Consider the following 12,982-nt stretch of genomic DNA (forward strand, 5'->3'; position numbering starts at 1 on the left):
TGACTATTTTTTTGTAATGTGTCAGGGATTGGTACTATAATTGTGCCCCTTGGTCAAAACTAGTTTTTCTTTCTTGGAAATTCACCATGGAGTGGTACCAGTTCAGCCCTTTGAGTAGCACTGATTTACAGTGATGTAGAATCAAATCAATTGACTTGGACTCAAGTCACTTCAGTGACAACAGTGACTTGACTCGTGACTTGTATATTTTTAGCAACTGATTTGCTAGTATCATTCACTTTGAGCAGCAGGCAAGACCTGCCTGCAGAGCACAGGGCACATTTTCTCAGCAGAAAACAGCAAATGCGTTCAGCAACAGGTTTGAGACAGAAGGATCCTTCTAAAGCTTTTGATGGTGTGCAGTGGGGACAAGACACCAAGCAGACCTAAAGCACTTCCTCAAGCCCATTACTTAATGTGCTTGCTGTTTACCTCTGAAAAATGTGCCCTACCTCCCTTTTTTCTGTTAAAGTTGGCTCCCAGACTTGGGACTTGATTTGAAAGGATTTTGCAAGGACTTGAGACTCAATTTGAGACTTGAAGGTAGAGACTTGACCCGAGACTTGGGGTAAAAAACTTTAATACATCATTGCTGATATACATGACATTCCACATCCCACTGGATGACCTTGGACAAATCCCACCCTCTCAGCCTCAGAGGAAAGAAAAGGCAAATCTTTGAACAAATCTTGCTAAGAAAACTAATGATCGGATTGCCCTTGGTATCTGAAGCACTTTAATTTTAGGATCCCCACAGATACCATGGATGCTCAAGTCCCATTACATACAATGGTGTAGTAAAATGGCGTTTCATATCTAAAATGGCAAAATTAGGGTTTGCTTTTTGGATTTTTTATATATATGCACAAGCCATGGATGGTTGAATCAAAATCCGTGGATCCATGGATACAGAGGCCTCTTACAGCAGATATGTAGAGATACACTGTCTTTAGACAAAAAGTCCCATATTTTTTTCATTCCTTAATTTGGTTCTTGTTATATGCCTTCAGGTTGACTGACCTATTGGGATGATATCATAGTTATGTGAATACAGTGGGCCCTTATTATCTGCTGAGGTTTCGTTCCAGGACACATGCACACACATGTGGACAGCAAAATTCATAGATGCTCTAGTCCCATTAAATACAATGGCATAACAAAATGTCCCTTTTATAAAATGGCAAAGTGAAGATTTGCTTTTTGGAATTTATACATTTTAAAAATATTTTCAAGCCATAGATGCTTGAATTCATGGATAAAAAATCCAGCGGATATGGAAGGCTGACTGTATATCCCCTTCTCCATCCCTGCAAGAGTTCTCTATTAAGCAACCCCAAAGGAGCACTTGAACTTGTTTTTCCATGTCTCTGTTCAAAACTAAATGCTATACCATCCAGACTTTATTTATAACCCTAAGAAGTCAGTGGCCAATTCCACTGATTTTACTGAGTTTTAATTGTTAAAATTTAAATAAAGACCAAGACATTAAAATGTTTTCTTGACATAACACAGTGTGGTTTATTGTTACCTACAATGACACCCTGTACAAAGTCTGTTCTTATTTTAGGGTGTATCCACACTGCAATAATAAAATAGTTTGACATGACTTTAACTGCCATGGCTTAATGCTATGGGATTCTGGGATTTGTAGTTTGTTGAAGTACTCAGCCTTCCTGGCGTCCCCAGCAAACTACAGATCCCATAATTCCATAGCATTGAGCAAGTGGTATCAAACTGATTTATTTCTGCAGTGTGGCAGCAAACTCAATGCTGCCACAAAAACATGACATTTTAGGGTGACAGAGACATAATTTCTGCCTGCCCTGGAAATGATGAAGGAGCTGCAAAGGAACTACATTTTCTGTTGTGCAAATGGTAGCGAAACATAAACAGATAAAATAAATATTGGCCATTTCTATGATTAAAGGAACAATTGGTTCACAAAGGCTGCATCTGCACTTCAGAAATAATCCAGTTTGGCACCCCTTTACCATTGATCATTGTTAGTGGAATTCTGGGAATTGTTGTTTTGTGAGAGCTTTAGCCTTCTCTGTCAGAGAGCTCTGACGCCACAGCAAACTACAAATCTCAGTATTCCATAGCGTTGAGCCATGGCAGTGAAAGTGGTGTCAGACTGGATTATGGCTTCAGTGTGGGTGCAGCCAGAGTTGACTATGATGAAACTACAATGTGCAAACAGAACAATTATTGCATCATCTAAATGCAGAGAAGAGTTGCGCCATAGATGTTTCCAAACCTTCTGCTATAAGCAAACAGGGCAAGATACCCCAAATATCCCATCATTTTTATTGTTGTGTGCCTTCAAGTTGTTTGTGGCTTACAGCAACGCTATGGCAAACCTATCAGGTGTCCAGCTCTCACATCCATATATGATTATAGGGAATACGATGGCTTGCATTATTCTAACTTTTATGCTCAGTTGTATAGCTTTGCATTTTAGAATCTTTTCTAGTTCTTTCATAGCCACTCTCCCCATTATTAATCTTCTTTTGATTTCCTTACTGCAATCCCAATTTCATACAATCATAGAGTTGGAAGAGACCGCAAGGGCCATCCAGTCCAACCCTCTTCTGCCATGCAGGAAATCACAATCAAAGCATCCCCAACAGATGGCCGTCCAGCCTCCGTTTGAAGACCTCCAAGGAAGGAGACTCCACTACACTCCGAGGGAGTTTGTTCCACTGTCGAACAGCCCTTACTGTCAGGAAGTTCCTCCTAATGTTCAGGTGGAATCTCTTTTCCTGTAGCTTGCATCCATTGTTCCTGTTCCTGTTCTCTGGAGCAGCAGAAAACAAGCTTGCTCCCTCCTCAATATGACATCCCTTCCAATATTTAAACAGGGCTATCATATCACCTCTTAACCTTCTCTTCTCCAGGCTAAACATCCCCAGATCCCTGAGTCGTTCCTCATAGGGCAAGGTTTCCAGACCTTTCACCATTTTAGTCACCCTCCTTTGGACATTCTCCAGTTTCTCCACATCCTTTTTGAATTGTGGAGCCCAGAACTGGACACAATATTCCAGGTGGGGCCTGACCAAAGCAGAATAGAGTGGCACTATTACTTCCCTTGATCCTTGACACTATACTTCTATTGATGCAGCCTAAAATAGCATTGGCCTTTTTAGCTGCCGCATCACACTGTTCACTCATGTTCAACTTGTGGTCTACTTGGACTCCCAGATCCCTTTCACACTTAGTTTCATTCAGCCAGGTGTCCCCCATCCTATATCTGTGCATTTCATTTCTCCTCCCTAAGTGCAGTACCTTACATTTATATGAGTGTTTTTAACTTTTACTTGGTCATTTCCCCCCATTCTTCTTGAAGGTCCTCCATTTTGAGGCTCCTGGTGGTTAGGACTTTGGTCAGCCCTGTGTTTAATAAAAATGAATGCTATAATTTCAGTTTTTAAAGCCCTTCTGAATTGGAAAAAAAAGAAAAGGAGGAAGGACTTAAAAGAGGGAAGGGGCCATTCTGCATTTATTTAGCCACCTTTTTCTTTTTCCCCTTGGTCTCCTAAAAGTTAAGATGAAAGAGACAGATTCCTAGAGAGGCCACAAAAAAGCTGCATGCCGGAAGTGGTGGCAGTGGGCGCTTCCGCTTCCGGTGGGAGGTCCCTAGGTGGAGGGGTGATAGAGCAGGGATTGCAGAGCGGCCACTGACTGCCAAGTGAGCCCCCTTTCTCTGGGCTCTTGAGGGACCCTTGCTTTCCCCTTCTGGGGGGGAGTCTGGTGAGTCTGGGCCATTGGGGCTTTGCTGGGAGGGAGCCACGGAAGCCTAACCTTAATCCTGCAAATCAATCCAAGGGCCAGTCCTGTCAGCAGCAGAGTACAGTAACACCCAGAATCCACAGAACAGCCCAAGCCTTTCATGGGCCAAGCCAAAGGCACAACAGTTTTGGTGGGTTTGGGGTGTTGTTGTACTTTGTTTTTGTTGTTGTTTTCTTGTACTCTTGTTGTGTGCCTTAAAGGGGTTGCTTGTTTGGGATGGGGAATGTGGGCTGTGAAGGAATGTGAGTGGTGGAATGGACAACAATAATAACAATAATGATTAATATTATTAGCATTACTATAATTAATAATAATTATTATTATTAACTTCTGAGCAACCTCTCTCTTCAGATTGAAAAACAAGACATAGAATCCTAGAGTTGGAAGAGACCCCAAGAAGGGCCACCCAGTCCAGCCCCATTCTGCCATGCAGGAACTCTCAATCAAAGCATCCCTGACAGATGGCCATCCAGTCTCTGTTTAAAGACCTCCAAGGAAGGAGACTCCGTCATCCTCCAAGGGAGTTTGTTCCACTGTCAAACAGCCCTTTCTGTCAGGAAGTTCCTCCTAATATTGAGCTGGAATCTCTTTTCCTGGAGCTTACACCTGTTACTCTCAGTCCTATTCTCTGTAGATGCATAACTGAGCAAGCATTTTTCTAAAAAGACAAAAAGGTGGAAAGAATGAAGAGGAGGAAGAGGAAATGCATTAGGAAAATCATTAGGAAGCCTCGTTGCTCCTCCTCCTTCCCTAACTTGAATTAGCATGGGACTCATAAGGCCCTTCAGATGTCATTGAACTGTAACTCCCAGAATTCCTCACCTTGGACTAGGTTGCTTCGGGCAGCTGGGACTTGCAGTCCAACAACATTTACTTTGACTATTTCCCAGTGCTTTACAATCTATGCTCGAGTGGCACCAAAAAAAAATGGAAATTAGGTGCCTGTTCCTTGGACCTTAGTAGATTGAGAACAGTTGAAGTGCTCTATATTTTGTTCAGTCTTTTGAGATATAAAATGTAACCCTACTAATTGTTACGGTGGGGATTAGTGGGTATCGCAAATTCCACACATACTAAGGTGTTTAGGGCTTTAAATGCCATTAGTTACTGAGTTAATACTATTGTGCATATTTTTCTCTAGATGTCCAAGATATGAAGAGGAGACTGAAGGGTAACACAATTGTCCTCTGTAAATACAGACAACCATCAGTATCCACAGACTTGCCACCCGCATTGGCAGACGACAAGCCCATGTTGGCCTCCTAACTGCCTCCATACTGAGGGCTTGGAAGACCACAGAATTCAATCCACCAGAACATAAAAAGTGAACTCAGGGCCTACTGTGATTGCCAAGGAGATGCCCACTGGGCCACTTCTCCCACATTCTCATCAGCCACTGGTTGCAGACACCTGTCAATCACCCAGTCCTTGGCCAACCCAACTGCCCAGGTGATTGATGGCTCCTCTGACCAGTGACTGATGAGAATGTGGGAGAGATGGATATGGAGGCAGCACAGCGGGCATCTCCCTGGCAATTGCCTAAGGACCCGAATTCACTGTTAATATTCTGGCAGAGTGAATTCTGTGGCCTTCTGAGCCCTCGGTGTGGAGGCTGGCAAGAAGTCCTCTTGACCCTAATGATGGCATGGCCATGTGACTGTACTGCCATTGGGAACAGTGGGACTTGAAAATCTGCGGATTTTGGTATCCGCAAGGTAGGTGGGTCCGGAATGGATTATTTGTGGATACCGAGGGTCGACTGTATCTAAAGGGCTGCCACAGAATACAGGGGACAGATTTGTTCTCTGTTTCCCCAGAGGGTAGGACTAGGTTGAATAGATTTAAGTTGCAGGAAAGTAGATTTCAACTGAACATTAGATGGAACCTCTTGATAGTAAAAAGCGGTTTGGCAATGGAAGTAATTATCTAGAGAAGTGATGGAGTCTCTTTCTCTGGACATTTTCAGAAAGAGACTGGACAGCTATCTGCTACAGATGCTCTAGCTGGATTTCCAGCATTGAGCAGGGGGTTTTGGATGGTCTTCCAACTCTATGGTTTTATGATATCTCCCATATCCGTGGAACTAGTACTGGTGATTTCTCCTACCTGCGTCTGAAAAAAATGTGGTGTCTCTTGGCATCTGAAAGTCCTCCAGCGCAATTCTGTGGTTAACTTCCATCAGAAATGTAGGGCTTGCTATTATCTATGATTTTCACTATTCAGGGTAAATCTAGGAATGTATTTCCCATGAATATGAAGGTCGTCTTACTGTAATGTAATACAGAATTGCTTGTCAGTTCTCTGTGCAAAGAAAACATCTGTAAGTGGATCAGGTATCAAAGTAATCACTGGGGAGATGTACTGAGAGTGGTCCTTGCCCATTGCAGATTTTGCTTGGTCTGAAACAGTTTGTTTTTCCCCCTGTGCTTCCTACTAAAAACAATTGGAATGCTGTTCCTGAAATTCTAGAACATGGCCACATAGCCCGAAAAACTTACAAAAAACCATGGATGCTGGCCGTGAAACCCTTCGACTTCACACTCTTCCTGAAAGTCCAAATCTTTCATTAACTCGCTCCCTTCTTAGATGGAATGGATTCTGCTTAGAATGGCATGAGTTTTATTGATTTATGAGCAAACCATCTTTCTTCTTTCAGGTGACCTTGGAGGAAGCCTTTGTGTGCATTACTGAAGAGAAGCAGGCCTCACTGAATCTGTACCAAAGCGCTCATCACAGGGAAGTCATGGAGGATGACAAGGATGTAATGGTGGTCTCTTTTGGTAAGGCTCATGTTTGTTTGAGAAAGATTTGCAAGTTTGCAAGTTTCTACTTATGGTCCCATTGGGACCCTTAGTTTACAAAAGTAGATTTTGTTACATGCATTTTGTTCAACTTTGGATTATACCTCCATTTTTGTGACAATGAAAGTTATTTTACCCTACAATTATGGCATTTCTGACTTCAGATGCCTTCCTGTTAACACCCTGGTATTTTTTGGAATAAAGCTACCTGTTTGCTACACAGAGGACTTGTTCACTGAGCTACTGAGGGTAGTTATAGCAGTTCTTGACAGTAAGCCAGAAGTGCCATAATCCACAAACATTCACACAACCTTAACAATGACCCCAATGCTGCCAGTCTCTTCACCATTATTTGCTTCCCACCAATGACTGTGGGAAAATTCCTGCACACACATCTGCAAATTCCAGACTCAAAGACCAGGCAACCCTTTAAATTAACACCACCTTGTCTTTCCTTAGTACCACACCCCCATCATTCCCTTTCAGCTTTAACAACTATGTGTGCTTGTTTAACTGTGGTCCAAAACACACTGCAGTTTTAAACGGTAGGTGAAATCCCGTATTTTTATTGGCTGAGAGGTCCATCTACTCCTGCAGTGTGGTTCAAAAAGAAGGCAGCTTTCAGTGTTTCCCCCAGGAGGGAGTGAAGCATGATTCCCAGGTGAGGTGGAAGACATAAGGTCTTCCTCCAGCACATAGCTTCTCAGGGCTAGCAACCTATGGAGGAATTAAAGAAGCAAAGAGGAATGTCCTCAGAACAGTAAATCCCCCTATTTCTACCCTCCCTTGTTAAAATTATAAGTGAACTACTACTACTCCTTCTTCCACACTTCTCCCCATGGATTGAGGGAGAGAACAACAATTAACAGACAAACAACATCAGTTAAAAGACATCAGTTAAAACACACACCAATTTAAAGGACAAATAAGCTGTATACATATTAAAACAATCTACAGTACATTTAAAATTCATCATTTAAACTGATGCAAAGCATGCCACAGCAGATCCATCAAAGCAGCCTTGCAAAGGGGTTGCAGAAGTTGTTTTTGTTGGTCACCTTCCATTGTTTTCTGATTTCGGTTTCTTAAGAGAAGGTTTGCCATCGCCATCCTATGAAGCTAAGTGAGGGTGACTTGAAGTAGTCCCTGGCATAGAAAGATGTTTAAAGGGTGCAGGGACTTCTACTGATTTCCTTAACTTGCCTTATATTCCGTTTTTGAGAACTGTGAGAAAAAGATGCAGAGGACACGCAAAACAGGGTGGATTGATGTCTTCTTCATTCCAGGTGCTAACAGTGACTTCCATCTGGAATCAAGAAACCAAGAGGTGGCGTCTACTTCACCTACAGCTGAGGAGTTGAGTTCCAACTCTCTGGACACAGGTAGATCAAGTTTTTCCCTGTCCCACTGCCCTGGCTGCTGGAAATGCTGTTGTTTGTTTGTTTTGTTTATTTGGCCATCTATCACAGCTTGAAAGGAAAACCCTATCGGTAGTGGATTATTACTTCCTTCACTTTAATAGAATCTTAGTGTTGGAAGGGTCTACAAAGTCCAACCCAGTGCTCATCTTATGATAACTGCAAAATCAATTTATGGCAGCCATATCTGAGCAAATATGTCTGTCCTGGTTTCCTATCTGAGAATTTTAAACTGTTCATTCTACAAATAATAATAATAATTTTTATTTATTTATTTATTTCCCTCGCCTCTGCAGGGCATGACACGGGGTACTACATGTTAAAATACAAAACACAATTAAAAAAGTAAACACATAAAACCAACAGTTAAAATATAGTACTGTAAAAACAATGAAATATATTCATATCATAACTCTTTAAAATATACCCATTAAAAAGTCATTATTTAAAATCAACTGGGTAGACCTGCCAGAAGAGATGTGTTTTTAATGCTGTTTTAAATGCTGTCAGTGTTTTCGGCTGTTGTATCTCCTCTGGCAGGTCATTCCACAGTCTGGGGGCAGCAGACGAAAAAGTCCTCTGGGAAACCGTTGCCAATGTAGTCCTGGCCAGTTGGAGCAAATATTTCCCAGAGGACCCGAGTATACTGGGCAGATTGTACAGAAAAACGCTATTCATAACTGACCTAGACCCAAACCATGTAAGGTTTTAAAGATAATAACCATCACTTACCTCAGAAACTAATTGGCAGCCAGGGGAGTGATTATAAGATCGGCGTGGATGTACCCATAATTAGTCTAGCTGCCATATTCTGAACCAGTTGGAGTTTCCAGACTTGGCACAAAGGAAGTCCAATGTAGAGCACAGAAGTCCAGCCCTGAGGTTACCAGTGTGTGCACTACCATCTTTAGGTCCTCCTGATTGTAGGAAGGGAGTATCAAATCCCACAGCCTCCTCCATCCTGAGAGAAGATCCAAGTGTATATACTTGCACAGTGCACACACGTGTGCATATGTGCCTTTGAGCATCATGTTCAAGTCCCATTAAATACAAAGGATAGTAAAATGGTGTTCCTTATATAAAATAGCAAAATCAAGGTTTGCTTGTTTAAGTGCATTTTTCAAATATTTGCAAGCCATGGATGCTTGAATTTGTGGATAAAACTTCATATATATGAATACTGTGTATATAACTTTTGCTCCTGGCTGCAGTTTGTGCTGTCAGTACTTGCAGCTTACAGTTTGTATTTTATTTTTATTATCACACACATGAGTGATTGGGTTGGGGAAGTAGAACTCCAGTTTCAATTGAATTTATTTATTTATTTATTTATTTATTTATTTATTTATTTATTTATTTATTTCAGCCCCACCCTGCATCAAAAAAAAAAAATCTCAGGGCAGATTATAAGAAAAATTAAAATAAAAACTTTAAAACAGCTTTAAACAATAAAAAATAAACTAAAACATATTAAATATATGAAATAAATCTTATTAAAAAGATTAAAAATGTTGAAACAATGTACATCAGGCAAATGTATCTGAGGTGAATCAGTGAAGCCCAGAGGCCTTGGTGAGCAGCCAGATTTTCACTTGGCACCTAAATAAAATGAATATTAGTGCCAATAGGGTCTTCAAGGGGAGAGCATTCCACAGTTGGGGTGCCACAGCTGAGAAGGCCATCTGCCATATCCTTGCACAGTGTATTGACCTCACTGGTGGAATACAGATGATGGCTGCCCCAGGAGACCTCAGCCCTCCATCAGACATAAGTAGGGAAAGATGCTGCCTCAAGTACAGAAGTCTGAGTTTGAACAGTGATACCCAATGTCTACTACCAGTGGCTATGCTGACTAAGGAGTTTATCTCACAGGGTTTATCCCATACAGAAACGGGGTTTAAAACAGGAAAATCCCACAAAAGCGGGATTGTTTTCACATGATGTCGGGGGCATTGAGCATTAATCTGGCATTAACCCACATAGAAAATGGGCAAAATTGGCTGATTTTTCCTTTTGGGATTCTCCCGAAAGTAAAAAGCGGCTAATTTTGTCCACGTTCTGTATGGGTTATTTTCATGTTAATACTTAATGCCCCACTTTTGCGGTATTTTTCAGGCATTTAGGCACTTAGCCTCCTGTGTGATAAATTCCTGAGACTGGTGGGAGTTGCAGATGCAAAAACATCTGGAGGGCCATGTCTGTGGTTGTCACAGCAAAAACCAGAGGCAGTTACTGTATCTTTAATGTTAGTGCAGAGAGTGAATTTCTGCAGGTGTTGCTTGTTACCTGGTTGTGTGACAAGCAACGCCTGCCAAAATTCCCTCTTCTACATAACACTTAAAGATGCATTAACCTTCTCCAGTTTTCACTGTGGCAACCCTGAAGGGCTCCTTGAGTTCAAGAGTCTGTTTTTTCCTGCTTTTTCATTCTGTTATCCACAATGAAAGTTAATTATTTACACAGGGGAGAAACTGGATGATTGCTTGGAAAGTGGCGAGACCTTCAACAAAGGATTCACCATCATTAAAGACCAGATTACTCACCCAGAAGAGAAACCTTACAAATGCCAGGAGTGTGGGAAGAGCTTCAATCAGAGATCACACCTCAAGAGACACCATATTGTTCACACGGGAGAGAAACCATTTAAATGTCAGGAATGTGGAAAAGCATTTACTGAGAAGAGGAACCTCACAGCACATCTGATGAACCATACTGGAGAGAAACCTTACAAATGTAAGGTATGTAAGAAGAGCTTCAGTCAGCCATCACATCTGAAGAGACATGAAATGATTCATTCAGGGGTGAAACCCTTTAAATGTGAGGAGTGTGGAAAAGGGTTTTCTGAGAAGAGAGACCTTGTTGATCATCGAATGAATCACACTGGAAACAAGCCATTTAAATGCGAGAAGTGTGGAAAGAGCTTTACTCGGAAGTCAATTTTCAGCTCACACCAAACAACTCACACTGGTGAAAAGCCTTATAAATGCAAGGAGTGTGGGAAGGGTTTTAGCTACAGCTCAGGCCTCATTTTACATCAAGTGAAACACACAGGAGAGAAACCATATGAATGCCTGGAATGTGGGAAGAGCTTCAATAACCAATCTAATCTCAAGAGACACCAAACGATTCATGCATGGGAAAATCCATATAAATGCCAGGAGTGTGGGAAAAGCTTTATGGAGGAGAAAAGCCTCACTGCCCATCAAATCAACCACTCAGGAAACAAGCCCTATATATGCCTGGAGTGTGGAAAGACCTTCAGTCAAAAATCAACCCTTAATGCACACATATTGATTCATACAGGAGCAAAACCATTTAAGTGCCTGGAGTGTGGGAAGAGCTTTAATCAGAGGTCCAACCTCAATAGACATCAAATGATTCACTCAGGGGAGAAATCATATACATGCTTTGTGTGTGGAAAGTGCTATGCTGAGAAGACACTCCTCATTTTACATCAGAAGAAACACGCTGGCGATTAACCATAGAAAGGTCTCGTGTGTGGAAAAAGCTTCACAGTTGCAGGTTGTAAACATCCAGCTTTTTACAAAGGGGGAAACTCACATACAAATGGGTGACAACTCCAGCTTCTGTATGAACTGCCTCCAATCTAAAATAGCAATTCAATTTTTAAAAAACTAGTCTCCGTCCACTGGACCCATTTGGTGTATTTTAAGATAGTGGGTTGTACTAACCACCAACTATGTGGCAGTGACAGTGCATTAGTGGTTTATACAATGTGGCCATAGCCTGTTGGTGTCTCCCTTTTGGGTCAGAACATATCTAACGTCTTGTTTGATTCTGTAAAACTGAAGTGTTTGTATGTCTTTGTACAGGTGTAGTGGCAGATAGAAGAGCCAGTGTGTAGTGGTTTGAGCATCAGACTACAACTCTGGAAAACAAGGTTCAAATCCCCACTCAGCCATGGAAACCCACTGGGTGACCTTGGGCAAGCTGCACTCTCTCAGCTTCAAAGGATGGCAATGGCAAACCCTCTCTGAAGAAACTTGCTAAGAATACCCTTGTGTTATGTTTGCCTTAGGATCACCATAATTCAGAAATGACCTGAAGGCACACAACAACAACAACAAAGAGGCTGACAGACAGTGGTCTTGAAGTTGCAGAGACACTTGTGCTTCAAGGCTGAATGTTCACCATCTTTAGAACAAGGGTGGGAATCATATAGCCCTCTAGATGCGTAACTGCAGCTCCCAGCATTCCTTGCCCTGGGAGTTGCTGTTCCTCAACATCTGGAGGGATGCAGAATTCCCATTCCTTGGAGTAAGCCAAGTTCCTTACCAGTCCTTCTATATTTGAATGTATATCCTATTGACATCAATTTACTCTGCTATGTGGCCTACACATACTCATCTATATGTGCACCCATTACTTTGTTGTGAACTGACACAGTTTTCCATTCTTGTTTTTAATACTAGTTGGTTGATTTGGAGTTCCTCATCTGTTTTTCCCTGCCCCTACTTTTGTGTGCTTTGAAATACTTTTTTTTAATGTTAGGAGCTTAGTATTTTTAAAATATAGAAGCAGAGGTGGGACTCTCTTCTTGTCTGATGTGTGGGGAAATGTTGAGATAAAGGTGTGGGTTGAGTATACCTCTGTGAACCAGTGATAGCTGGAGACTTCTGTATCAGAGGTTTTGTTAACTAGGTGTTCTGGTTTAGCTAGCCCCCACTTGCAGACCAATCAAGGAAGGAAACAGCTCACGCAATCGCAGTAATAAGAGGCCTCAGAAAATGTCTTGGCCTATGGGAATCCATTTGGCAAAAGCGTAGTTAAGGTTGGACCGGATTTGGGGAAACAAGCACTGTTAGGCTGTCCAGGACCGTAGAATCCTGTAAGGTTATCAGGTAGTCTGGAATCCTAGGATCCCGCAAGCTCTCAAGCCCTAGGAGAGATCTCTGATGTTGCTTCTTAGTGGAGGGGAAGACAATTCATCTAATGAAGTTGGTTGGTCTAACC

General features: G+C 41.9%; 1 protein-coding gene across 1 annotated transcript in view; it reads left to right on the forward strand.

Annotated features, from left to right (window-relative positions):
* LOC149320526 (uncharacterized) overlaps positions 1 to 12,558 on the forward strand; it is a 31,354-nt gene extending 18,796 nt beyond the window's left edge. Inside the window, exons 8-11 of the mRNA XM_089499858.1 lie at positions 2,706 to 2,747; positions 6,446 to 6,569; positions 7,877 to 7,972; positions 10,472 to 12,558. Coding sequence (XP_089355984.1) covers positions 2,706 to 2,747; positions 6,446 to 6,569; positions 7,877 to 7,972; positions 10,472 to 11,487 — 1,278 coding nt within the window. The 3' untranslated portion in view covers positions 11,488 to 12,558. The remainder of the gene's footprint in view (positions 1 to 2,705; positions 2,748 to 6,445; positions 6,570 to 7,876; positions 7,973 to 10,471) is intronic.
* The last annotated feature ends 424 nt before the right edge of the window (positions 12,559 to 12,982 follow it).

Source organism: Sceloporus occidentalis, unplaced genomic scaffold, assembly GCF_023333645.1.
Source record: "Sceloporus occidentalis isolate IW3139 unplaced genomic scaffold, rSceOcc1.0.p SCAF_1, whole genome shotgun sequence".
NCBI lineage: Eukaryota > Metazoa > Chordata > Lepidosauria > Squamata > Phrynosomatidae > Sceloporus > Sceloporus occidentalis.